Genomic DNA, 24,780 nt, shown 5'->3' on the forward strand with positions numbered 1-24,780 from the left:
AGGAACTTATTTACAAAACAGATACAGATTCACAAACTTAGAAAACAAACGTGGTTGCCAGGAGGGAAGGATGGGGAGAAGGGATAGTTAGGGAGTTTTAGATGGACATGTACACACTGCTGTATTTAAAATGGATAATCAACAAGGACCTATGGTATAGCACAGGAAAGTCTCCTTAATGTTATGTGGCAGCCTGGATGGGAGGAGAGTTTGGGGGATAATGGATACATGTATATGTATGATCCCTTTGCTGTTCACCTGAAACCATCACAACATTGTTAATTGGCTATACTCCAATATGAAATAAAAGGTTTAAAAATAATAATAATAAGGATGTACTGAGCAAGCCAAAAATCTCAGCTAAATCAACAAGAGCAGGCTGGTTTTAAGGTAGGGATCAACCTACTTACCCTCTTTGTGACCCAATAATCCTGACATCACCTAATTAGGGTACATACTATTATTACCTCCAATTTTCCAGATGAGGAAATGAGGATTTACTAATTTGGCCAAACTCACTGAGCAAGGATATAACAGAGCTAAGATATGTGGTCATATTGGCCTGTGTACTCAAGTCCAACACATCACAGATCTCACCACCCACTGGACAGGCCAAGAGAGGGGAATGAGCCAGCCGGAGTCAGGCAGCTGGTGAGGCACAATGAAGATTAATGAGAAAATGTGGTTTAACCAAATGATGGAAAGTCAAACTCTATAAACTGAAGCAACTTTCTCTTTACAACGTAAACACCACCAAGAGTCCCCAGGTTAGAACTTTCAAGTAAACCTTGTCCTGTGTTTATGCTTTATAGGTAAGGTCCACGTGGAAGGACAGGAACATTTTTACATGGAAACACAAACTATCCTGGCTATCCCCCAAGAGGAAGATAAAGAAATGGTGCTGCACGTTGGAACACAGTTTCAGACCCATGTGCAGGTAACAGAGTATTTTTGGAAAAAGAGACTCCAGATGGCTGTGTGACAGAGGCCCTTACAACCAGGCTTTCCCCTCTAAGGGCCTTCTGATGCCTGCACTCACTGCACACTTGCTATTAGCAGAAGCCCGGAATAAAGGAAATGGGGCAGATGTATCCCTTAAAGGGCAGACCTTTCAGAGATCTGAAAATTGTGCTGCCTTCCCAAAACAGAGAGCAGAGTCCATCTTTCCCTTCTAACAACTTATAGTGTAAAACCTAATCTCAGGGAGGATAAGTGTAAAGACTGCATTTACATTTCCCTTTGTGGTTCTTCTGAGTTGCATCTCGGTGTGAATGTTTTTATAAATCGGTGGCATACGGGTAAAGTGATTGCATCTTCAAGACATTTTCAGCCCAGCGCAGCAGCATGTGGATTCCAATCCTGTCCTGGTGGTTGAGATTTAACCTCACCGAGGCAAGTAAAGAAAATCCTCTGACATTCCCCTCTTCTGAAACGTGGAGCTGTAGGTCCTAAAACAGTGGCAGGCACAGGGGATACTTGGCCAGTTCTTCTGGGAGAGGGAGTAATGACAACCTCGCTGAAGGAAGGAGCTGGGGGCTTCCTGGTGGAGCACAGTGAGTTGGTAGCTTGAGGTCTTGAAGGATGGCCAGCCTCAGTAGGTGGAAGAAGCTCCCAGTTGCCATTCGAAGAAATAAACATGTATAACAGAACTAGCAAAATAGCCTATCAGCAGATATTTAATTCAGAGCCCTTGAGAAGATGCTGATGCTGAGCTGAGATGTAGCTGTGGCCTCCATTGTTGCAAATTTTGGAGTGGACAGAGATGGAAATATAGGCTTTGATGCTAATCTGCTACCTGATCTCTAACAAGCAGCTGGACATCAATATCTTCTGTAAATTGAGGAATTTGATAAAGATCACCCCTGAGATCTCTTTTGGAAGACCGTATGTGGCTCTGGGGTCCAGAGGAATAATATGTATGTCCCAAGATCTGTAGTTATTTCCCATCAACACCTTCTGAGGAACAATCAGTCATGACAGCAGGCATTTCCCAGGGATAATGGGGGCACTGGGTACTCACAGCCCAAAGCCCATAACCTGGGCAGCATCAAAGACAGGCCCAGTAAAGAGTTGGAATAGATATTTCTCCAAAGAAAGTCTATGAATGACTAATAAGCACATGAAAAGATGCTCATGCGTGCCCAAATATTAAGTTGCTTCAGCCATGTCTTACTCTGTGCAACCCACCAGGCTCCTTGGGTTCAATTCCTGGTTGGGAAACTAAGATCCCACAAGCCTCACGTGTGTGTGTGTGTGTGTGTGTGTGTAAGTCACTTCAGTCATGTCCAACTCTTTGCGAACCTATGGACTATAGCTCACAAGGTGCCTCTGTCCATGGGATTCTCCAGGCAAGAATACTAGAATGGGTTGCCATACCCTTCTCCAGGGGATCTTCCTGACCCAGGGGATCTTCCTGACCCAGGGCTTGAACCCGCATCTCTTAACATCTCCTGCACTGGCAGGCTGGTTTTTTACCACTGGTGCCACCTGGGAAGCTCAGCATCATTAAATCACTGTGTGTGTTTGCACAGTCGCTCAGTCATGTCTGACTCTTTGTGACCCCATGGACTATAGCCCACCAGGCTCCTCTGTCCATGGGGATTCACCAGGCTAGAATACTAGAGTGGGTTGCCATGCCCTTCTCCAGGGGATCTTCCCAACCCAGGGATGGAACCTAGGTCTTCTGCATTGCAGGCAAATTCTTTACTGTCTGAGCCACCAGGGAAGCCCACTAGAAAAATGCAAATGAAAAACACAATAATAGCAGTTCACTAGACAAACAAAGGACAAACAGTAACAAGTGAGAATGTGGAGAAATTAGAACATTTATTCCCAATAACAGAACATGAAAATGGCAGAGCCACTTTGGAAACAGCTTGGCAGTTTCTCAAGATGGTAAAGATAGAGTGATCACATAACCCAGCAATTTCACAACTAGGTATCTGTCCAATGTGGACTTCCCAGGTGGCTCAGTGATAAAGAACCCACCTGCCAATGCAGGAGATGTGGGTTTGATCCCTGAGTCAGGAAGATCCCCTGGAGAAGGAAATGGCAACCCACTTCAGTATGTTTACCTGGAAAATTTTCCAGGGACAGAGGAGCCTGGCTGTCTATAATCCATGAGGTCGCAAAAGAGTCGGACATGACTTAGCAACTAAATAACAACAAATATTTTCGTTAGGAGTGACTGCTTAATAGATATAAGTGTTCATTGGAGATGCTTAAAATATTCTAAAATTAGATTACAAAGATGGTTGCATAATTATGTGAATGTTGTTTTTGCTCAATTACTGAATTTCTCTTACTAGGTAGAGAGGAAGTACATGAGTGAGGAAATAAACCAGTAAGTTGCACTTATGTGACTCTGGGAATGTGCCTCTTTCAGGAATACGTGGCTGCAGCACTAAACATCCCAAGGAACAGAGTCGCCTGTCACGCAAAAAGAGCTGGAGGAGCATTCGGGGGGAAAGTGAGCAAGCCTGCTCTGCTAGGAGCTGTCAGTGCCGTAGCTGCCAACAAGTAAGAGTTACAGTGGTCGCAGGGCAGATGCTACCTCTGTCCCCCCAGCCCCACACCCCAGCTTTCATCCCACTGATCATGGCCCTTTGTTTCTCAAGGGTATGGTTAACACGTGGGTGCAGGTGCAGAAAAACTGGACCCAGAGCCAGAGGGCCTGGGTGTAACCCCTGCTCTGCCCACTCATTCACAGGATCATCTTGGGCAAGTCACCTTGGTTTCCTCACCAGTAAAGTGGCAAAAGTAATAGCTACCTGTTTCCCAAGGTGGTTCTGTGAAATAAATGTAATCACTATAAATTTTGACTCACTGCACAGATGTAACTTGGGGTTACTTTTATGAGTTGCATTGACTTTCATTCATTTTAATGTTTGTTTCAAATCATTCAAATAAATCAAGCTGAGGTTGGCTGAGTGAAGGGAGGGTCAAAATCCCAACCTAATGAGGGGCATGTTTTTTCATGAAATAAATCAGGTCTGTTGCTGCCTGGGAATGTTCTTTTAGCCTCTGCATGTTCTGGATGAAATAACCAGACTCCAGGAATAACCAAACTTCTGTGAATTAACCTTGTAACTACTAAATTTCACTAAGATATATTCAGTTCAGTTCAGTTCAGTCGCTCAGTTGTGTCCGACTCTTTGCGACCCCATGAATCACAGCACGCCAGGCCTCCCTGTCCATCACCAACTCCCGGAGTTCACTCAGACTCACGTCCATCGAGTCCATGATGCCATCCAGCCATCTCATCCTCTGTCGTCCCCTTCTCCTGCCCCCAATCCCTCCCAGCATCAGAGTCTTTTCCAATGAGTCAACTCTTCGCATGAGGTGGCCAAAGTACTGGAGTTTCAGCTTTAGCATCATTCCTTCCAAAGAAATCCCAGGGCTGATCTCCTTCAGAATGGACTGGTTGGATCTCCTTGCAGCCCAAGGGACTCTCAAGAGTCTTCTCCAACACCACAGTTCAAAAGCATCAATTCTTCAGTGCTCAGCCTTCTTCACAGTCCAACTCTCACATCCATACGTTACCACAGGAAAAACCATAGCCTTGACTAGACGGACCTTAGTCGGCAAAGTAATGTCTCTGCTTTTGAATATGCTATCTTGGTTGGTCATAACTTTTCTTCCAAAGAGTAAGCATCTTTTAATTTCATGGCTGCAGTGATTTTGGAGCCCAAAAAATAAAGTCTGACACTGTTTCCACTGTTTCCCATCTATTTCCCATGAAGTGATGGGACCGGATGCCATGATCTTCGTTTTCTGAATGTTGAGCTTTAAGCCAACTTTTTCACTCTCCTCTTTCACTTTCATCAAGAGGCTTTTTAGTTCCTCTTCACTTTCTGCCATAAGGGTGGTGTCATCTGCATATCTGAGGTTATTGATATTTCTCCTGGCAATCTTGATTCCAGCTTGTTTCTTCCAGTCCAGCATTTCTCATGATGTGCTCTGTAGACATACTCCTTTTCCTATTTGGAACCAAACTGTTGTTCCATGTCCAGTTCTAACTGCTGCTTCCTGACCTGCATTCAGGACAAACCTAATTTACCCATGGTTATTGCTCCAAAAAGAAAGACTATGAATGTTCCAGCTCTTTGGCACTTCCCAACAATAGAGAAGACTATCCAGTAAGTACAGGTGTGTAGGCCTTGGGAGCACTCCCACAGAAGTGGGGGGAGTGTTCACTAGGCACTTTAAAAAGGAAGAGTCTGAATGCAGCCAGGAGAGGTTGACAAACGATCGGTTCTTAACCCTTTCAGCCTCCACATCCCACTTATAACAAATATATTATCCCCCTTTTAATGTCCCCAGATGAAATTCATAATAGTATAACCTGCTTACACATATAATTGCAAAATAATCATACAATTCCTTGATGTAACATAAAAAGAAATAAAAAGGAAGGAAACTTAACCAAATAATATGTTATTTCAATATCTGAATTCTCAGATGTGACTAAACCAAAATGATTACAGTAATAGGGCTTCTTTTCCCACATTTTAATACCCCCACAAATTTTCAAAATGTTAAGGCCTGCAACTACCCCCAACCCCACATTGAGAAACCACGAAACTGGATTCTTTTAAGCCTTCTTTCTTTATTTCAATGCATCTCCCCCATCATGAAGCATCCAGCAGATTAACAGAGTCATCTCCTACAGGACTGGCCGCCCAATACGGTTCATTCTGGAACGTGGTGATGACATGTTGATAACTGCTGGCCGCCACCCGCTGCTCGGAAAATACAAAGTGAGTGACAGCAACAATTTCAGGGAAGTGCTTAAAACACTGTCCAGTGATAACCAACCTATAGTACAGACAAGTTACTAAGTTCTGTGCCACTTGAAAGGGACATTGGGATGCTGCCTAAAACTGATCAGAACTTCCTGTTGGGTTCATGATCTACTTGGGCACCATCCTCGGTGTTCCTCTGGTGACTTTCACATCAAACCATGAGCAAAGCTGGGTATAGATCGACAGCTGTGATCAGACGTGTTTGTGTACAGCATGATCTGGTTGTAAAGGACTGTTGAGAAAACGGTTTACTTGTTCTATCACTTTGCAGATTGGATTCATGAACAACGGGGTGATCAAAGCTGCTGATATTGAATATTATATCAATGGCGGATGCACTCCTGATGAGTCTGAGTTGGTAAATAAGAAATACACCTTTCCCATAAGTTACCATTGCAATGTTCTTCTTATGAATAATCATCATACAAATTAGACAAATTCTGTGAAGCATTTGAGTTAGAGATGACATTTGGATAAGTGGTCTTGAATACTTGATAGATATGAAGTTTTGTGTTGTTCTGCCTTAACTCAGGTGATGGAGTTCATGGTGCTGAGAAGTGAAAATGCATATTATATTCCTAATTTCCGGTGTCGAGGTAGACCTTGCAAAACAAATTTGCCATCCAACACTGCTTTCCGAGGATTTGGCTTCCCCCAGGCCATAGTGGTCGGTGAAGCTTATATAACTGCTGTGGCTTCTCAGTGTAACTTAACCCCTGAACAGGTAAGTCATCAGTCAGAACACCCTAACAAAATTCTGACATCGTTTGTTCAAATATATGTTGAATATCTATGTATATTAATAGATGATGTCAGCTTCTAGTCTTGAGGTGTCTGGTGCTAAAGAACCCATCTGCCAGTGCAGGAGACGTGGTTTCATTCCTGTGAACCAAGTCAATCATAAAACTTATTAACCAAAACAACAAACAGCACTTCTGATTTTGTGTATATGCACAAAATGCATAATATGCACTTCTGGTCTAGACCAGCTCAACTAGAGTTTTATAGTCTAAACACAGTCTAAGCTGGCATGTTACATGGTCCTTGGGCTGATTAGTCTAGGGGATGTCTCAGCTGGGAAGGCTCTCTCTGCGTCATGCAGTTTCTCACCCTTAGGGAGGCTAGCCCAGATCAGTTCTCAAGGTGGCTCAGAGAATGAGTAGCAAGAATGTGGCAAGCCCTAGTGCACGAACACTTTTCAAGTCTGCCTATATTGTCCCATTGGCCAAACAAGTCTCATGGCCAATCCCAGAGTTGGTATGAAGCATCCAAGGGCATGAATAGAGAAAGTGGAATATTATGGCCATGTATACAAGCATGCTAACACAGTTCAAGATTTTGAGGAATTAATCTGAGAATGATTAAGAATAAGGAAAAACTGTGTATGAGTAAAAGGCTGTGGGATCAGGAGAATTTTGTCTCAGCACTAACAAACCTTGGGACAGAGTTCATAATAACAGTACCTGCTATTGCTCAGAGTGGTAAAGTTAACTGAGGAAATGCACTTAACCTACAACCTGGAGCATATGAAGTGTTCAATAGTGGTTTCTATTGTTATTATCATTAAGTTTATACACGTATGTTTGTACTTACATATCCATAGCCATTTCAATACTTGTTTTGTTTTTCAGAAAGACTTTCTTCATATCAGGTATATTGCAGAAATGCTTGCCTCACGTCAACAATAAACATATAGCCTTGAAATTCACTTTATTTCCCTGTCTTTCAGGTTAAGGAAATAAACATGTATAAGAGAACTAGCAGAACAGCCCATAAGCAGACATTTAACCCCGAGCCCTTGAGAAGATGCTGGGAAGAATGTCTGGAGAAGTCTTCCTTCTCTGCTAGGAAACTGGCTGCCGAGGAATTTAACAAAAAGAACCGCTGGAAGAAGAGGGGGCTTGCCGTGGTCCCCATGAAATTTACAGTTGGGATGCCCACAACCTTCTACAATCAGGTGAGATCAAGACGGGCGTCCCTGGCAGGCAGACATGATTGTCTCTCAAATCATGTGTGAGGAGGGATGGTCCCCTCCAGGGAGAAAAAGAAATGGGGCACTTTCCTATAGCAGGAAACACAGTGGATTTAGGCAAACGTTGGAAACCATAGGTACCGGAGCAGACCTGGGGCAATGCAGTCCCAGGGACCTTAGAAACAATCAACAGATAAAGTCCAGCTCAGGGGGTTAGGCCTTGGACTGGGCCCCGAAAGTGAATATTAGAGTATGGCATCAAATTTCAAATCCATGAGAGAACTGGGGGAAATAAGGATCCCTTCCTCTCTTTTCTAATTTCTCAGTGACCACAGTCATTTGAAAGTAAGAGATTTCAAAAACACACGAGAATAGAGCTCTCCTATCCGTACGGAACTTGGAATTCCTATATTGAGGCTCAGTGACTACGATGCCTCCTTTTTAATTTCATCTTAAACAGTTTTTCATAGAGTTCTTATTTCTGATTTTTTTCTTTTGGCTTCTATTCCCATCAATCTCTGAAATATTCTCATAACCAAACCCATACAAAGACAGGTGCCCTTACTGGTGTGAATGAGTTTTGGCCAAGCTGTCTTTTATTAAAACTACCTTTAATATACGCTCTTCCTCAGAGTCTACTAACAAGGTAGAAAGGCAAGTAAGAAGGAGGGAGGGAAGGTCAGGAGAGTTTGGAGCAGATGTTCAGTCTTTCCCCCAGGTAGTATCTCTCAAGCCAGAATAACAGATCTCCTTTAAAGGAAAACAAATGTATTCTTGTGGACTTTCAATGGTTGCTTTTTTTTTTTTTTTAACTGTGTGTAACCACAGAACAAAGAATAAGCTTCTTATAGTTCTTATGCTTTAATAAAATACAAATTTGTAAAATTAATAAAAATAGTACTGATAAATTCCAATAATGTTCAGAATAGTAACACTAACTTAATGTGGTAAATTATGTTGCTTTTCTAAATTAAATCCTCACTTACAAAATGATGATGGCTCTGTTGCCACTGCACAAGGCGTTTTGTATGCCAAACATGGCCAATTATCCCAATCACCTGAGAGTTTTTTAAAAAATGGGTATTTGAACTCCAAGTTCAACCTTCTGCTGAATTGGAATTTCCATAATGGGGCCCACACCCTCCCCAACCATGATTCTTAAGGTCAGTAGCATTTGGAAATTATTACAACATCCTGACTTTCTTCCAGCTCTTCTGGTATCCAGGGCGGGTTGTGCCTGGAAATCGACTTATCCAAGTTCCCATTTGTTTTTAAAATTAATCTTCATGTTTAGGAAGGAACAAACAATAGAGTATTGTGCAGGTTGGGGCTTTGGAGAGGCAACACGCAAGCCAACCACACAATGCCTCCAGTGGGCAGGACACATGTGGGAGTGTGGCTGAGCCACACTTCATGCCTCTGCACTAGTGTTTGCAAGCCTGGGGCTTATTGACAGGGCTTGTCTGTAGCTATCTGTAAAGGCTTTCCTCTCCAGTATAAACAATGAGAGGTTGGCTCATTGAAGCAAAGCCATTCATAGGGTAACCTCAGCTAAACTCATGGCAACACTTGGCTACGTCAGTGTCCAAACTGGTATTATAATTACTGTCCCCAGGCTGCTGCTCTTGTCCACATCTATCTCGATGGATCTGTCTTGGTGAGTCACGGTGGCTGTGAACTGGGACAAGGCCTTCACACCAAAATGATCCAGGTGAGATACGTATTCCTTCTCTCCACTGTGGAACAGCATTGCTGGACCTCAACCTTGTCTGCCTGTGCTGTCCTAAACTAGGTGTCCTAGGGTGACTGTACTGCTGCGCCGCTACTGCGAAAGAGGCATAAACGAAAACAGACTCTTCGCTAGGCCACAAAGAAAACCGCATCTGCTTCACAGTGCCATTTAAAATCTTCAGAATTATATAATCAACAGATGAAATCACCAATGTCCCCTTAAATGTTCATCAGTACAGGGTAGCCAGGTTTTATACTCAATTCAAAAAAAGAAATAAAAGGTTTTTAACTTGTGGGGAGGGAGAATTAAAGTCAATGAAATAAATAGTATTTTTCTTTTGCTCCTGGCAGGTGGCGAGTCGTGAACTGAACATCCCTGAGTCGTATATACACCTGTCTGAGACGAACACCACCACGGTTCCCAATGCGACCTTCACAGCTGGCTCAATGGGGGCAGACATCCACGGGAAGGCCGTGCAGGTGACTTTTTTTCATTTCTCAGTCACCCAGGGCACCGTGCTGGAAGGGATCTTGTCCCATCCCTTCTTTTATGGAACATGAAACTGAGGCCAAGAAGGATCAAGCAAGTGGTTCTAGATCTCTCAGCTAATCACTGGCAGAACCAAGACTCCAAGTGGTTCCAGCTCCCTCTGTGCGCTTCTCTCCTCTCCCTTGAATAAAATCTACCTCTAATTGTTCTAATAACTCTAAGATCACTTAAAATCCATTTTGGGGGGCCTTGCCACATGGCATGCAAGATCTTATTTCAACTAGGGATTGAAACCATATGCCCTTGCTTTGGAAGCGCAGAGTCCTAACCACTGGACCACCAGGAAAGTCCCCATTGGTCTCTTTTATCTCATTTCAGTAATTTAAATGTCCAATCCAAAATTCCAAAATGTACTTTAAATTCCACTGTCTTTGCTACTTCCCAGCTTGGGCCTGCAGGCGGAAAGGGGCAGGCATGGCTTCTCTCCATTTCTCTCCCTACCCTTTCCCCCGTGCCACCATCCCCTTTTCAATCTAGAGATTAGAGTTTAGCCAGAGTTGGAAGGCAGGGCAACAGAAATTATTTCATAACAGTTATAGAGTCACCAAAAAATACATACAAGAATAAGATTGCTTTCAAAAATCAGTGAATAAAGTACAGCTTACAACATGAAAACTTCGTTTATTAATAGAACTATGTGGATATTCCTGGGCCACTTTGAGACAAAATAAAATCCTTCATCTGAAGTCTAAAAATGTAGTTCTCAAAATGAAGCCTTCCCACACACTGCCTTCCACTGTCTGATTTGCACAGAGTGGTGTTCAGCAGATCCGGAGAGAGCTACTTGGGAGGAAAGGAGGGGCAGTTTGTCACCCAGTTGCCATCAGGCCTCCTACAGTTTTGCAGTGGGCTTCCATGGTGGGTTGATTACGAAGAGCTTTCGAGGTTCACAGCTTCCCAAGGCTCTAGACTATTTGTCAGCCAACCATCATGCCAGATTTTCAAAAGAATCATGTGGAGCAGAAGCTGGGGCTTCATTGGCTGCCAAGAAGACAGTGGCTCTAGCCCTGGTGTAAATAGGCTGTCCATTGGCTGAGGAAAATGAAGTTGTTAATTTCAGAACCCCAGAATTCTTTTTTAAATCTCAAGTCATTTATATGGGAGTAAACCTGCCTCTTGAGAAACTTATATGCAGGTCAGGAAGCAACAGTTAGAACTGGACATGGAACAACAGACTGGTTCCAAATAGGAAAAGGAGTACGTCAAGGATGAATATTGTCACCCTGCCTATTTAACTTACATGCAGAGTACATCCTGAGAAACGCTGGGCTGGAAGAAGCACAAGCTGGAATCAAGATTGCTGGGAGAAATATCAGTAACCTCAGATATGCAAATGACACCACCCTTATGGCAGAAACTGAAGAGGAACTAAAAGCCTCTTGATGAAAATGAAAGAGGAGAGTGAAAAAGTTGGCTTAAAGCTCAACATTCAGAAAACGAAGATCATGGCATCTGGTCCCATCACTTCATGGGAAATAGATGGGGAGACAGTGGAAACAGTGTCAGGCTTTATTTTGGGGGGCTCCAAAATCACTGTGGATGGTAACTGCAGCCATGAAATTAAAAGACGCTTACTCCTTGGAAGAAAAGTTACGACCAACCTAGATAGCATATTGAAAAACAGAGACATTACTTTGCCAACAAAGGTCCATCTAGTCAAGGCTATGGTTTTTCCAGTGGTCATGTATGGATGTGAGAGTTGGACAGTGAAGAAAGCTGAGCTCCAAAGAATTGATGCTTTTGAACTGTGGTATTGGAGAAGACTCTTGAGAGTCCCTTGGTCTGCACAGGAGCATGTGGTCAGGGTGCCAGTAAGGGGAAGAACAGCTGAGCTTCAGACAGGCAGGATCTCTGACACTCATGTTTGTCTTGAATGTGGCGCTCTTGTAGAAGGTATCCCTTGGTAATGAGGTCAGTATTGAAAATTGAATGAGCCAGCAAAGGCGGATTAATGAAAACAGGGATCTCCCTGATACTCGAAAAGCCAGAGGACATTTCCCAAAGACGAGAAGACAGAACAGAAGAAACAGAAACCAAGAGAGGGTGTGAGCGGGGCTCTGAGTCTGAGAGGAGTAACTGAGGGCAGACAAGTAAACAGATCTGCATTTGAATTGAGTGGAAGCCAAGCTGAGGCCCACCGACACCTGGGGATCAGTAGGGGTAATCTTAAGGGTCTGAGATTTCATCTCAATAATTTTTATTTTCATGTCAATGAAAATCTTTGAACAATTAAAGCAAGCATATTTTGCATCATCAGAATGACCACTTTATAAGTGGAGTATTGCCACGAGATCTCTTTGTCAACATTTGGGACCAAGGTAACAATAGCAGAGATAGACTTGATATATGAATGATGTTTCCTGGCCCAGTGAATAGCAAATGATGGCAAAGTATGAAGTGCAAAATAAAAATCCATAGCAATTTAAATAAGAGAGAAAATTGATCCGTCAATTGGCATGCACTAGGCACATGAACTCCGAAGTATGTATGCCTCAGCACTCCAGACCTTTCTTCATTCCAAGCAGCACTTTAGCTTCAGAAAAACAAGATCAGCAACTAAATTAATGTTATTCTGAATTTTATTGGTCTATAGATTGGTTTGCACACTTTGTTGTTTTATTTTTGCTTTAGAGTTATCAAAGAGCTATAACTATACACAGGCTCTAACTTTATGTTAACACATATTTAAACAAGACGATGATAAAAATAATTTTCAGTCAACACCTCAGGAGCCACAAGGATGTCTGTCCCCCTCTGAGGGATTCCATCTGTGAATCACGTTTAAGAAGCCCTCCCCAGAGGACTAGGAATCAGGTTCTCAAAACTGATTGTCTACATTTGAATTGAGTATTTTGCTGTTCCCTGAGGCCTTCATTTCTGATATTTCAAATATTTCTTTTTAGAATGCCTGCCAAATTCTTAAAGCCCGTCTTCAGCCAGTCATCGGGAAAAACCCTAAGGGAAAGTGGGAGGAGTGGGTAAGTGTTCTCTTTATCACTCTTGCCTGGAAAAGGGCAGATACACCCAGGTGGACCAAATCCTGCGTGCACGGACCAGTTTGTGGTGCCCTTTCAAGAACAAAACATTTCTTAACATTATTTCTGCTTTCCAAAAGAGTAAGAGATGTCTGTGTTCATTGCAACGTGACTTTATTCCAGAGCCCAGTCTCTCACAGAGCACGATGGCAGCGTAAGTAATAAGTGTCAGTCACTCAGTTGTGTCTCTTTGTGACCCCATGGACTGTAGCCCACCAGGTTCCTCTGTCCATGGAATTCTCCAGGCCAGAATACTGGAGTGAGTTGCTATTTCCTTCTCCAAGGGATCTTCTCTACCCAGAGATAGAACCCAGGTTTCCTGCCTTGCAGTCAGATTCTTTACCATCTGAGCCTCCAAGAGAGCGACGATGAGAGCATAGGGTCTAAACTGAAACACCCAGTATTGCTGCCCTGCCCGTCACTGCCCAGGTGCCTTGCACCTGTCCCCTGGCGCCTCAAGGGCTTGGCTTTCTCACCAGCAACGGAGATGATAGCAGTCCTAATATCAAGAGATTACTCTATTGTAATAACTTTATAATAATTATTTAATTAATACAATTATATTAAATATAATAAGCTATATTTAATTAATATCAATGATTAATTATTTTGTTTTTATTATTATAGCCATTAGTAGTAGTATTCCCAGCCCCACCCAGTTTATTCCAGGAGGGAAGCTGACATAATACACTGAGACAGCCATTCAAATTATTTGGGAAAAAGTCAGGGTAAGAATACATACATGAAAAAAAAAAGAATACGTACATGCATATATACATATACATATAGGTGGCTCAGAGGTTAAAGCATCTGCCTCCAATGCAAGAGACCCGGATTTTATCCCTGGGTCTGGAAGATCCCCTGGAGAAAGAAATGGCAATCCACTCCAGTATTCTTGCCTGGAGAATCCCATGGATGGAGAAGCCTAGTAGGTTACAGTCCACGGGGTCGCAAAGAGTCAGACGCGACTGAGCGGCTTCACCTTACCTTATATGTTTGTATAAAAATATACATGCCTGTGTGCATACAGTGTGCATACATATGTAAGCACATGAATGCGGCCTAGCCCGTTTTCTAATTCAAAAAGCTAAAAAGGGTGAAAAAAATAATAAACTTCATACTACAATCTCAAAACATAGAGTCCCAGAGTATAGCCAGCAGCTGCCTTTAAGCGCCTCCCTTGGAAAGCCTGACCTGTGGCTTGTATGGGCGTGAGTCTCACTCCAGGGGAACACAGATACAGAGCTCAGTGCAAACCAGAAGAAGCAAGCCCCTCATGGAAGGCCTTTCTCGTTGCTTTCCCCAAACTTTTATTTCTTTGTAACCAATCATCTCTTCCAGATTTCGGAAGCCTACGAAGAATCCATCAGTCTCTCCACTACTGGATATTTCAAGTAAAGGACATTCTTGTTTTGGCTTAGATTACACTTAGGCAAGGATGGTGTGCACTCAGCTATCTGACCAAGTGCGCTGAGAGCCCTGGAGCTCTTCTGGGCCCCTTGTCAACCCTCAGCCCTGGGTCATGGGGTGCGAAGGGAGGTGGGGGAGGGCCAAGGATTCCCAGAGGCCTCCATGCTATTAACCAACCAGAAGGGACACCATAGCTCCCTAAGTGCCACTCTGGCCATCCCAGCAACTGTGCACTGGAGGGCAGGGTTGGGACACCAGTGGGCCTTCTCCCACGTCTGCGGTGGTTCTCTTGCAGCTCTGATCACTACCACCCCACTCTCAGGAAATGGGAAGAGAGGCATCAGCCCCAGGGTGGGTGCTCTCTTCATCTCCAGGACCCAGAGCTCAGCGGGCATTCAGTCCACTAGTGGGGAAAATGCCTTTTCTTTTCATTCCTGACTTCTCTTCTCAGAGGCTACCAGACAAATATGGACTGGAAGAAGGGGGAAGGTGACGCTTTCCCATATTTTGTTTATGGAGCATCCTGTTCCGAGGTTGAAGTCGACTGTCTCACAGGGGCTCATAAGGTAAAGAGTGACGCTTGTGTTCACCATCTTCACAAACATTGTTTTCTGTGTATTAAGATTCTCCCAGTGGGAGAACCAGGGACAGATACATAATTTGAGTCCAAATCTATTTTAAGTAAACAGCATTTCCCATTGTGCATTTTCTCTCTTGTGTTTTCAGCTCCTTAGGACTGACATCTTCATGGATGCTGCTTTCAGCATAAACCCAGCTGTGGACATTGGACAGGTGCGTGATACCAGAGCCACTGCCACAGAGGCTTTTGGTCAGTTCCCTTTAGAAAATTCTTTCCCAGAGTCCTCTAAATGTTGTTTATGCCTGATACAAGTATTCTACAATATGTAGTGTATACTGCACACACAAATAGATAAGATATGGGAAAAATATTCAAGAAAAAGTTGTCTTTTCTTCAGCGGTTGCCTTTATAGCAGGAATATGTATGATTTCTAATTTAGCCTCAGTTCTGTTCAGTTCAGTTGCTCAGTTGCGTCTGACTCTTTGTGACCCCATGGACTGCAGCACACCAGGCTTCCCTCTCCATAACCAACTCCCAGAGCTTGCTCAAATTCATGTCCATCAAGTTGGTGATGCCATCCAACCATCTCATCCTCTGTCATCCCCTTCTCCTCCTGTCCTCAATCTTTCCCAGCATCAGGGTCTTTTCAGATGAGCCAGTTTTTCGCATCAGGTGGCCAGTGTATTGGAGTTTCAGCTTCAGCATCAGTCATTCCAATGAATATTCAGGACTGATTTCCTTTAGAATAAACTGGCTTGATCTTGCAGTCCAAGGGACTCTCAAGAGTCTTCTCCATCAAGGATCAATTCTTCAGCACTCAGCTTTCATTATGGTCCAACTCTCACATCCATACATGACTACTAGAAAAACCGTAGCTTTGATTATATGGACCTTTGTCAGCAAAGTAGTATCTCTGCTTTTTAATATGCTGTCTAGGTCATAGTTTTTCTTCCAAGGAGAAAGCGTCTTTTAATTTCATGGCTGCAGTCACCATCTGCAATGATTTTGGAGCCCGAGAAAATAGTGTCACTGTTTCCATTGTTTCCATGAAGTGATGGGACCAGATGCCATGATCTTTGCTTTTTGAATGTTGAGTTTTAAGCCAGCTTTTTCACTCTCCTCTTTCACTTTCACTAAGAGGCTCTTTAGTTCCTCTTCACTTTCTGTCCTAAAGGTGGTGTCATCTGCATATCTGAGGTTATTGATATTTCTCCCAGCAATCTGATTCCAGCTTGTGCTTCATCCAGCCTGGCATTTTGAATGATGTAGTCTGCATATAAGTTAAATAAGCAAGGTACAGTATATAGCCTTAACATACTTCTTTCCCAATTTGGAACCAGTCCATTGTTTCATGTCCAATTTTAACTGTTGCTTCTTGATCTGCCTACATATTTCTCAAGGCAGGTAAGGTGGTGTGGTATTCCCATCTTTTGAGGAATTTTCCAGTTTGTTGTGATCCACACAGTCCAAGGCTTTAGCATAGTCAATGAAGCAGAAGTAAATGTTTTTCTGGAATTCTTTTGCTTTTTTGATGATCCAACAGATGTTGGCAATTTGATCTTTGGTTTCTCTGCCTTTTCTAAATCCAGCTTGGACATCTAGAAGTTTTTGGTTCATGTACTGTTGCAGCCTACCTTGGAGAATTTTGAGCATTACTTTACTAGCATGTGAGATGAGTGCAATTGTGTGGTAGTTTAAACATTCTTTGACATTGCCTTTCTTTGAAATTGGGATGAATACTGACCTCTTCCAGTCCTGTGGCCACTGCTGAGTTTTCCAGATTTGCTGGCATATTGAGCGCAGCACTTTCACAGCATCATCTTTCAGGATTTGAAACAGCTCAGTTAGAATTCCATTACCTCCACTAGCTTTGTTCATAGTGACGCTTCCTAAGGTCCACGTGACTTCACATTCCAGGATGTCTGGTTCTAGATGAGTGATCACACCATCATGGTTATCTGAGTCATAAAGATCTTTTTTGTACAGTTCTTCTGTGTATTCTTGCCACCTCTTCTTAATATCTTCTGCTTCTGTTAGGTCCATACTGTTTCTGTCCTTAATTGTACCCATCTTTGCATGAAGTGTTCCCTTGGTAACTCTAATTTTCTTGAAGAGATCTGCTAAGAGACCTTGAAGCGACTGCTGCTAAGTCGTTTCAGTCATGTCCAACTCTGTGTGACCCCATAGACGGCAGCCCACCAGGCTCCTCTGTCCACGGAATTCTTCAGGCAAGAATACTGGAGTGGGTTGCCATTTCCTTCTCCCTGAAGAGATCTCCAGTCTTTCCCATTCTGTTGTTTTCCTCTGTTTCTTTGTATGGATCACTTAAGAAGACTTTCTTATCCCTCCTCGCTATTCTTTGGCAGCCTGCATTCAGATGGGTATATTTCCTTTTCCCCTTTGCCTTTAGCGTCTCTTCTTTTCTCAGCTGTTTGTAAGGCCTCCTCAGACAGCCACTTTGCCTTTGCATTTCTTTTTCTTGGGGATAGTTTTGATCACTATCTCCTGTACAATGTTATGAACCTCCATCTGTAGTTCTTTGGGCACTCTATCAGATCTAATCCCTTGAATCTATTTGTCCCTTCCACTGTATAATCATAAGGGATTTGATTTAGGTCACACCTGAATGGTCTAGTGGTTTTCGCTACTTTCTTCAATTTAAGTATGAATTTTGCAATAAGGAATTCATGATCTGAGTCACAGTCCTCAGTGGACATTAATATGTTCATAATTAGGGAACATTATATAAATACCTAATAGAAAGGTTCAACAGTATTCATATTAATATTGGTTTTAAGTAGACCACAATGTAGCAAAATATAAGGGAAAAAGAAATGCTTACAGGTTTTCCCCTCTTGCCGAATTTCTGATTTTTATCTCACAAATAAAATGAACATGACCAAAGGCTTTTTAAATTTAGAGTTAAAACCTTTCCAGCCGTTTGCATAACTTGGCTTTTTCCCTAGCCTGTTACTCACAGTGGGTTCCCACAAACCAGCAGCATCAGCCCACCGGAAACCTACCAATCAGCCCCAGGTGATAGGGAGTCGGCTAGTGCCATTCCGCACCTGAGGAACAGTCTACACAGGCTGAGCAGCTTGGCTTCACACCCAACACACCTGTGGTGCTTTCATATGCAAACAGCTTCCCGCTGTCCTGAGTCCTAGGAGACTGGTTTATATAGATTGATGTACTTTGTAAGGAAGAGATGGGCCACCGGGTATATCTCAAAATGTGATCCTCAGCGTCTGCAACAGAAGACCTGTAGTGTTTATTGGAAATGAGGATCCCTGGCCCACCCAGGTCCAGACTAGCTCCATCATAACCTTGCTAAGCTGGGACTGGATTCCCCATATTTTTAAAAAATTACTTATTATAATTGGAGGCTAATTACCTTACAGCATTGTGGTAGTTTTTGCCATACATTGGCATGAATCAGCCATGTCTGTACATGTGGCCCCCAACCTGAGCCCCCCCTCCCTCCTCCCGCCCCATCCCATCCCTCTGGGTTGTCCCAGTGCACCGGCTTTGAGTGCCCTGTTTCATGCATCGAACTTGGACTGGTCATCTATTTCACATATGGTAATACACATGTTTCAATGCTATCCTCTCAAATCATCCCACCCTTGCCTTCTTCCACAAAGTCCAAAAGTCTGTTCTTCATATCTGTATCTTTTTTGCTGTCTCACATATAGGGTTGTCGTTACCATCTTTCTAAATTCCATGTATATGCATTAATATATTGTATTGGTATTTCTCTTTCTGACTCACTTCACTCTGTATAATAGGCTCCAGTTTCATCCACCTCATTAGAACTGATTCAAATGTGTTCTTTTTAATAACTGAGTAATAGTCCATTGTGTATATGTACCACAGCTTTCTTACCCATTCATCTGTCTATGGACATCTAGGTTGTTTCCATGTCCTGATTAACATAAACAGTGCTGCAGTGAGCATTGGGGTGCATGTGTCTCTTTTAATTTTGGTTTCCTCGGTGTATATGCCCAGCAATGGGATTGCTGGGTCCTATGACAGTTCTATTTCCAGTTTTTTAAGGAATCTCCACACTGTTCTCCATAGTGGCTGTACTAGTTTGCATTCCCACTAACAGTGTAAGAGGGTTCGCTTTTCTCCACACCCTCTCCAGCATTTATTGTTTGCAGACTTTTTGATAAGCAGCCATCCTGACCGGCGTGAGATGGTATCTCATTGTGGTTTTGGTTTGCATTTCTCTAATAATGAGTGATGTTGAGTATCTTTTCACGTGTTTGTTAGCCATTTGTATGTCTTCTTTGGAGAAATATCTGTTCAGTTCTTTGGCCCATTTTTTGATTGGGTTGTTTATTTTTCTGGAATTGAGCTGCGTGGGTTGTTTGCATATCTTTGAAATTAATTCTTTGTCAGTTGCTTCATTTGCTATTATTTTCTCCCATTCTGGAGGCTGTCTTTTCACTTTGCTTATAGTTTACTTCATTCTGTATAACAGACTACTCTAGGTTCAATGAATTGAGAGATTAGCATTGAAACAGATATTACCATATGTAAAATAGATAGCTAAAGGGAAGTTGTTGTATAACACAGAACACCCAATCTGATATTCTGTGACAGATTTTGCTTTACACAGAAGCACTTTTAACCTGAAATTCACTGCAAGCAGGTAAGGTTTAGGAACCACAAGCCCCACCTCCCATTCCCTTTTCTTCCCCTTCTTCCCAGCTCTTTCCTGCCTCTTTATTGTTAAGCAGAGGCAGAAAGGGAGAGGTCACGATCAGGAAAATCTGGCATTTTTTCCATTGGAAAAGGAAAGAAAACCACAAGTGGGTTAGACTGCCACTCTTGGAACTTGATCTTTTCCTTAGGAACAAGCATTTGGAAACACTCAAATTTAGTGTTTAAATTTGTTTACCTTATTCTGTAATTTTACGTTTCAATAAAATGCAAACTGTACTTCAATTTTTAACCTTCAGGAAGATACCCCTTTTAAACAAGACCTTCATTTTCCTAAGAACACAATCATTTGTAAATAGGACACAGCACGGCTTTAATTTTAAAATATTTAATTTAATAAAAATATTTCTTCCAGCCCACCTTGTTTAACTGATCTACTCTCCATAGCAATTTATAAAGGGAAATAATGAAATGCAGAAATTATAATAAATACAGTGTCATGGTTCCATTTCTAGTTCATGTTCCCTTAATGTTAGCTTCTTTATTTTTTTAAATTGCTTTTAACTGCTTTTTTTAATTGGAGGATAATTGCTGTACAATGTTGTGTTGGTTTCTGCCATACAACAAGGTGGATCAGCCACAAGTATACATACATCCCCCTCCCTCTTGAGCCTCCCTTCCACCCCCACCCCATCCCACCCCTCTAGGCTGTCACACAATATCAGGTTGGGTGTTCTGTGTTATACAACAACTTCCCTTTAGCTATCTATTTTACATATGGTAATATCTGTTTCAATGCTAGTCTCTCAGTTCATTGAACCTAGAGTAGTCTGTTATACAGAGTGAAGTAAGTCGGAAAGAGAAAAACAGATATCATATATTCACCCATATATATGGAATCTAGAAAAATGGTACTGATGAACCTCTTTGCAGGGCAGGAATAGAGAGGCAGACACAGAGAACAGACTTGTGGACCTGAGACGGGAAGGAGAAGGTGGGACAAGTTAAGAGAGTAGCTTCTTTTACAACTAATTCGACAGACATTTACCGAGAACCCATGTACCGAGCACCATGAATAAGAACAGAATACAGGAAGGTCAGGCCCCAGTGTACTTACAAGCTAGTGAGAGTGAAGCAAGAGCAAGAACAGAACAGAGAGTATACAGGGAAAATGCCCTCTGATCCCACCTTGATAGGGTAACTTGTTCAAGATGCTGTGAACCTGGATGAGGCAGTTCCTAAGTCCACCCAGGATGGACTTGGATGGTTGGAGGACCCAAAAGTCTCCCAAGAGGCAGTTGTTCTTTGACTGGACTTGGAGGATGAATAGGCATTTGCCAGGTGGACAAGCTGAGTGGTGAACAATGAAGAGAGTATACTGCTTTACAAAGACTTGGGGGTCCTGGGAATTCCTGGTGGTCCAGTGGTTAGGACTTGGTGCTTTCACTGTCCTGACCTGGGTTCAATTCCTGGTTGGGAAACTAAGATCCCAAAGCCTCATGGGCGTGGCCAAAAAAATACACACACACACACACACAAACCATCAAGACTTGGAGATCTGAATGAATCTGGTGGATTTGGCACGTTACCCAAAATTTGAGAAGTGTCAGGTCCCTGGAGGGTGGGGTCTCTGGTGAGAAGAGCTGGGGATGAGATCAGGCTACCTCTGGATGGCAGGCTCCAGATCCTGGGGACCATTCATAAAGCCACCACAGTGCCTTCAAGAGTGGCTTACTATAGTGCAGAGCTCCCTTTTCAGTCACATTGGAACACTTATTCAACCAATATCACATACTTATGAACTGGAATTTTTGCTGGTAGATTGAAGGAGCATTTGTCCAAGGCATGGGATTCTATACCACAGAAGAGCTGAAATACTCCCCAGAAGGCGTGCTTTACTCTCGGGGTCCAGATGACTATAAAATCCCCACCGTCACTGAAATACCTGAAGAGTTCAATGTCACTTTGGTGCGTTCCGGAAATCCCATCGCCATCTACTCGTCCAAGGTAAGAACCCGAGACCTCTATGAGTTTGTTAGGGCTGCCTTAACAAAACACTACAGACTGGGTTGCTTAAACAGTGGAGATACATTTTCTCACAGTTCTGGACGTTGGGGTCCAAGATGAAGATGTGATTTCTTTTGAAGCCTCTCTTTGGCTGGCAGATGTACACCTTCCCCCATGCCTTTGTATGATCATGGGTTTATCATATACTAAATGTGCCTCTGTGTCATTTTTTTTCTTAAAAGGACACCAGTCATACTGGATTGGGGTCTACCCTAAAAACCTCATTCCTTAATTATCTTAAACCTAATTATCTTAGATTTAATTATCTTAAACTTAATTATCTCTCTAAAGACCTTATCTCCAAATATGGTCACAGTCTGAGGTAGTCAAGGTTAAGACTTCAGCATCTGAATTTGAGGAGGCATAATTCATCCCATAACAACCTACTCAGTCAATAAATAGTAAAATAGCGACTTCCTTGGTGGGCCAGTGGCCAAGACTCTGTGCTCCCAATGCAGGGGGTCAGGGTTTAACCCCTGGTCAGGGAACCAGATCCTCCATGCAGCAACTGGAAGGATTCACATGGTACAACTAAAGATCCTGTGTACTATGGCTAAGGTCCAGCACAGCCAAATAAATAAAAATAATTTTTTTTAGAAAAAGAAATATGAGCAATCCCGTGAATTAATTTATCCCTTGCAATTGCAAATACCGAAAGAAGAAGGAAAAAAAAAGCAAACATTCACTGACTTCAGAAGCCCAAGTAGAGTCTTCACTCTTGGGTTGTTGTTCAGTTGCTCTCAGGAGAGATTATGAAATGAGTTTGAATCAGACAAGAAGGGCCAAGGAGTAAGCAGACATCTTGGGTCATTAGGCTAATTGCCACCATGAGATTAAACTGAAGTAGACATATTTCACCCGCCCTGGACCTTCTTTTCTGCAGCCTTCCCTGCCCTCCAGACTCAAGTCTTTCTCATCGACACTGCCTCTCCCCTCACTCTCCCCAGGTCAGGATAAACTTTTGCCCCAGCTTCTCACTGACAGTTTACTCTGAGGTGTTAATGCCACAGATACAGGAGGTGTTGACCCCAGGCTCCATAGAACCAATGAGCTCTCACTGGCTCATAAAGACTTAGGGCAAGGTCCTCAAACACATGTGGAAAACACACGACTTCTCCAACTGAAGTTCTGTTCTAGGCCCACATCTGGCCAGACAGATGGCAACTTTAACCTCAGGCTTTCAGAGAAGTCCCTTTCTTTATTAGGAGTAGGTCAGGTTGGGAGGAAGGTGAGACTTCCTGTCCCAATGGTCTCTACCTCCACTTCACCAGACATCGACCAGGGACATCGCTAAAGACCATCCTGACACAGGGCACAGCCCTCAGGACCTAGCCACCTCTCTGCCCGGTCTACTACCTGCTCTCCCCACCTCCCCTCTCCTCAGAGGAAAACCCTCTTTCTGCCAGCTCCCCCTCTCCCCCTCTCCCCCGCATTTGCTTCAGAGAGAGCACCACAGACTGGGATAGCCTTTATCTGCTTGGGCCCTTGGACCCATCTCTCCACTAAGGCCCTGGACACAGATCAAGGACCAGAACACGTTGAAGAAAGAAAGAAGAAAAATTAGTAAAAAGAAGCATTGCTGAATTATTCAGCATGTAATGCCACCACATTGTTCATTCAAAAGCACCCAACACACAGTCAGGGAAGTTAACACATACAAAGACTTCCACAGTCCACCCTCCAGGGGGCAACCATCAAAAGCACCCAACACACAGTCAGGGAAGTTAACACATACAAAGACTTCCACAGTCCACCCTCCAGGGGGCAACCATCTCACTGTCTTTCAAGCTCAACTACAAATATTGTTGTTGTTTTGTTGTGGTTTTGAGTTCAGTGAAAATAGTCTGGAGCTGCAGTTAGAGTATCCTAGAGGGCCCTGAGGGCTTCTGTCTCCAGAACTTTACCTGGGTTGGGGGAGGTGCGGGGGGGGGGGGTCAGGGAGAGACATTTTAGCTGCCCACTGTCCTGATGCCCTTGGGACATTTCCATGAGCCACTCTGAGGAGGACCTCCCACACACACACAAATCAGCAGGCGGGGGAGTGATGGCGGCAGTGGGAAGGGTGGGAAGCAGGGGGGTAGGGTGGGAAGCAGGGGGGTAGGGTGGGAAGCAGGGGGGTAGGGTGGGAATTTGATTCTGGTAATTTTGATGCAATACGTTCAGAGGGTTGTAAAGTCAGGAGGAGTGAGTGTGTGTGTGTACACAAATTAGCCCTAAAAGAACCGTGCAATTCTGACAGCCTTTTACCCTCCTTCTCAGGGGTTAGGTGAGGCTGGAATGTTCCTGGGATCCTCTGTGTTGTTCGCCATATATGATGCCGTGGCTGCTGCCCGCAGAGAGAGGGGGCTGACCAAGACTTTCACCCTGAGTAGCCCAGCAACCCCTGAGTTGATTAGAATGACTTGTGTGGATCAGTTCACTGACATGGTAAGGCTGGTGGGGAGAGCTCCCTGTTAGAATCAGCCCTTATGTGAACTTCCAGGTTGTTGGTATGGACCTGACAACCACGTAAAAATTACAGGGCAAGCTCATCTTTTCCATTGAAAATTCTCATTCTGGCTTCACTTACTACTTATATGCTTCAAACTGCAAATACAGCTGCAAAGTGAGCGACCCTCTTCAAATGATGGTTTAAAGTTTCGGATCCCAAATAAAAGCTCACAACGGACCCAGTGCTCATATCAAATGGACATGCTAGGTTGCTTTAAACATTTTGTAAGATGAAATTGATGTGCTATTTTCATTGCCTTAATAACTAAATTAGATTAAATAGATATCAGATCTGGTCAATTATTCTGAAAATATCTGTTAAGCAAACTAATAAAAATAATTTAAATGGAACTATCAAGTCACAGGGCTTCCCAGGTGGCACTAGTGGTGAATAACCTGCCTGCCAATGCAAGAGATACAAGAGACACGGGTTCATTCCCTGGGTTGGGAAGATCCCCTGGAGGAGGGCATGG

The 24,780-nt window shown here is 43.2% G+C and overlaps 1 protein-coding gene across 1 annotated transcript in view; it reads left to right on the forward strand.

Moving 5' to 3' along the window:
• The window catches only part of LOC101104808 (aldehyde oxidase 4-like), a 68,032-nt gene that overhangs the window by 42,298 nt on the left and 954 nt on the right, over positions 1-24,780 (forward strand). Inside the window, exons 21-34 of the mRNA XM_004004811.5 lie at positions 813-937; positions 3,386-3,519; positions 5,672-5,759; positions 6,076-6,162; positions 6,337-6,528; positions 7,534-7,761; positions 9,392-9,487; positions 9,859-9,987; positions 12,961-13,035; positions 14,434-14,486; positions 14,954-15,068; positions 15,229-15,294; positions 21,572-21,757; positions 24,077-24,244. Coding sequence (XP_004004860.3) covers positions 813-937; positions 3,386-3,519; positions 5,672-5,759; positions 6,076-6,162; positions 6,337-6,528; positions 7,534-7,761; positions 9,392-9,487; positions 9,859-9,987; positions 12,961-13,035; positions 14,434-14,486; positions 14,954-15,068; positions 15,229-15,294; positions 21,572-21,757; positions 24,077-24,244 — 1,742 coding nt within the window. The remainder of the gene's footprint in view (positions 1-812; positions 938-3,385; positions 3,520-5,671; positions 5,760-6,075; positions 6,163-6,336; positions 6,529-7,533; positions 7,762-9,391; positions 9,488-9,858; positions 9,988-12,960; positions 13,036-14,433; positions 14,487-14,953; positions 15,069-15,228; positions 15,295-21,571; positions 21,758-24,076; positions 24,245-24,780) is intronic.

Source organism: Ovis aries, chromosome 2 (assembly GCF_016772045.2).
Source record: "Ovis aries strain OAR_USU_Benz2616 breed Rambouillet chromosome 2, ARS-UI_Ramb_v3.0, whole genome shotgun sequence".
In the NCBI taxonomy this organism is placed as follows: Eukaryota; Metazoa; Chordata; class Mammalia; order Artiodactyla; family Bovidae; genus Ovis; species Ovis aries.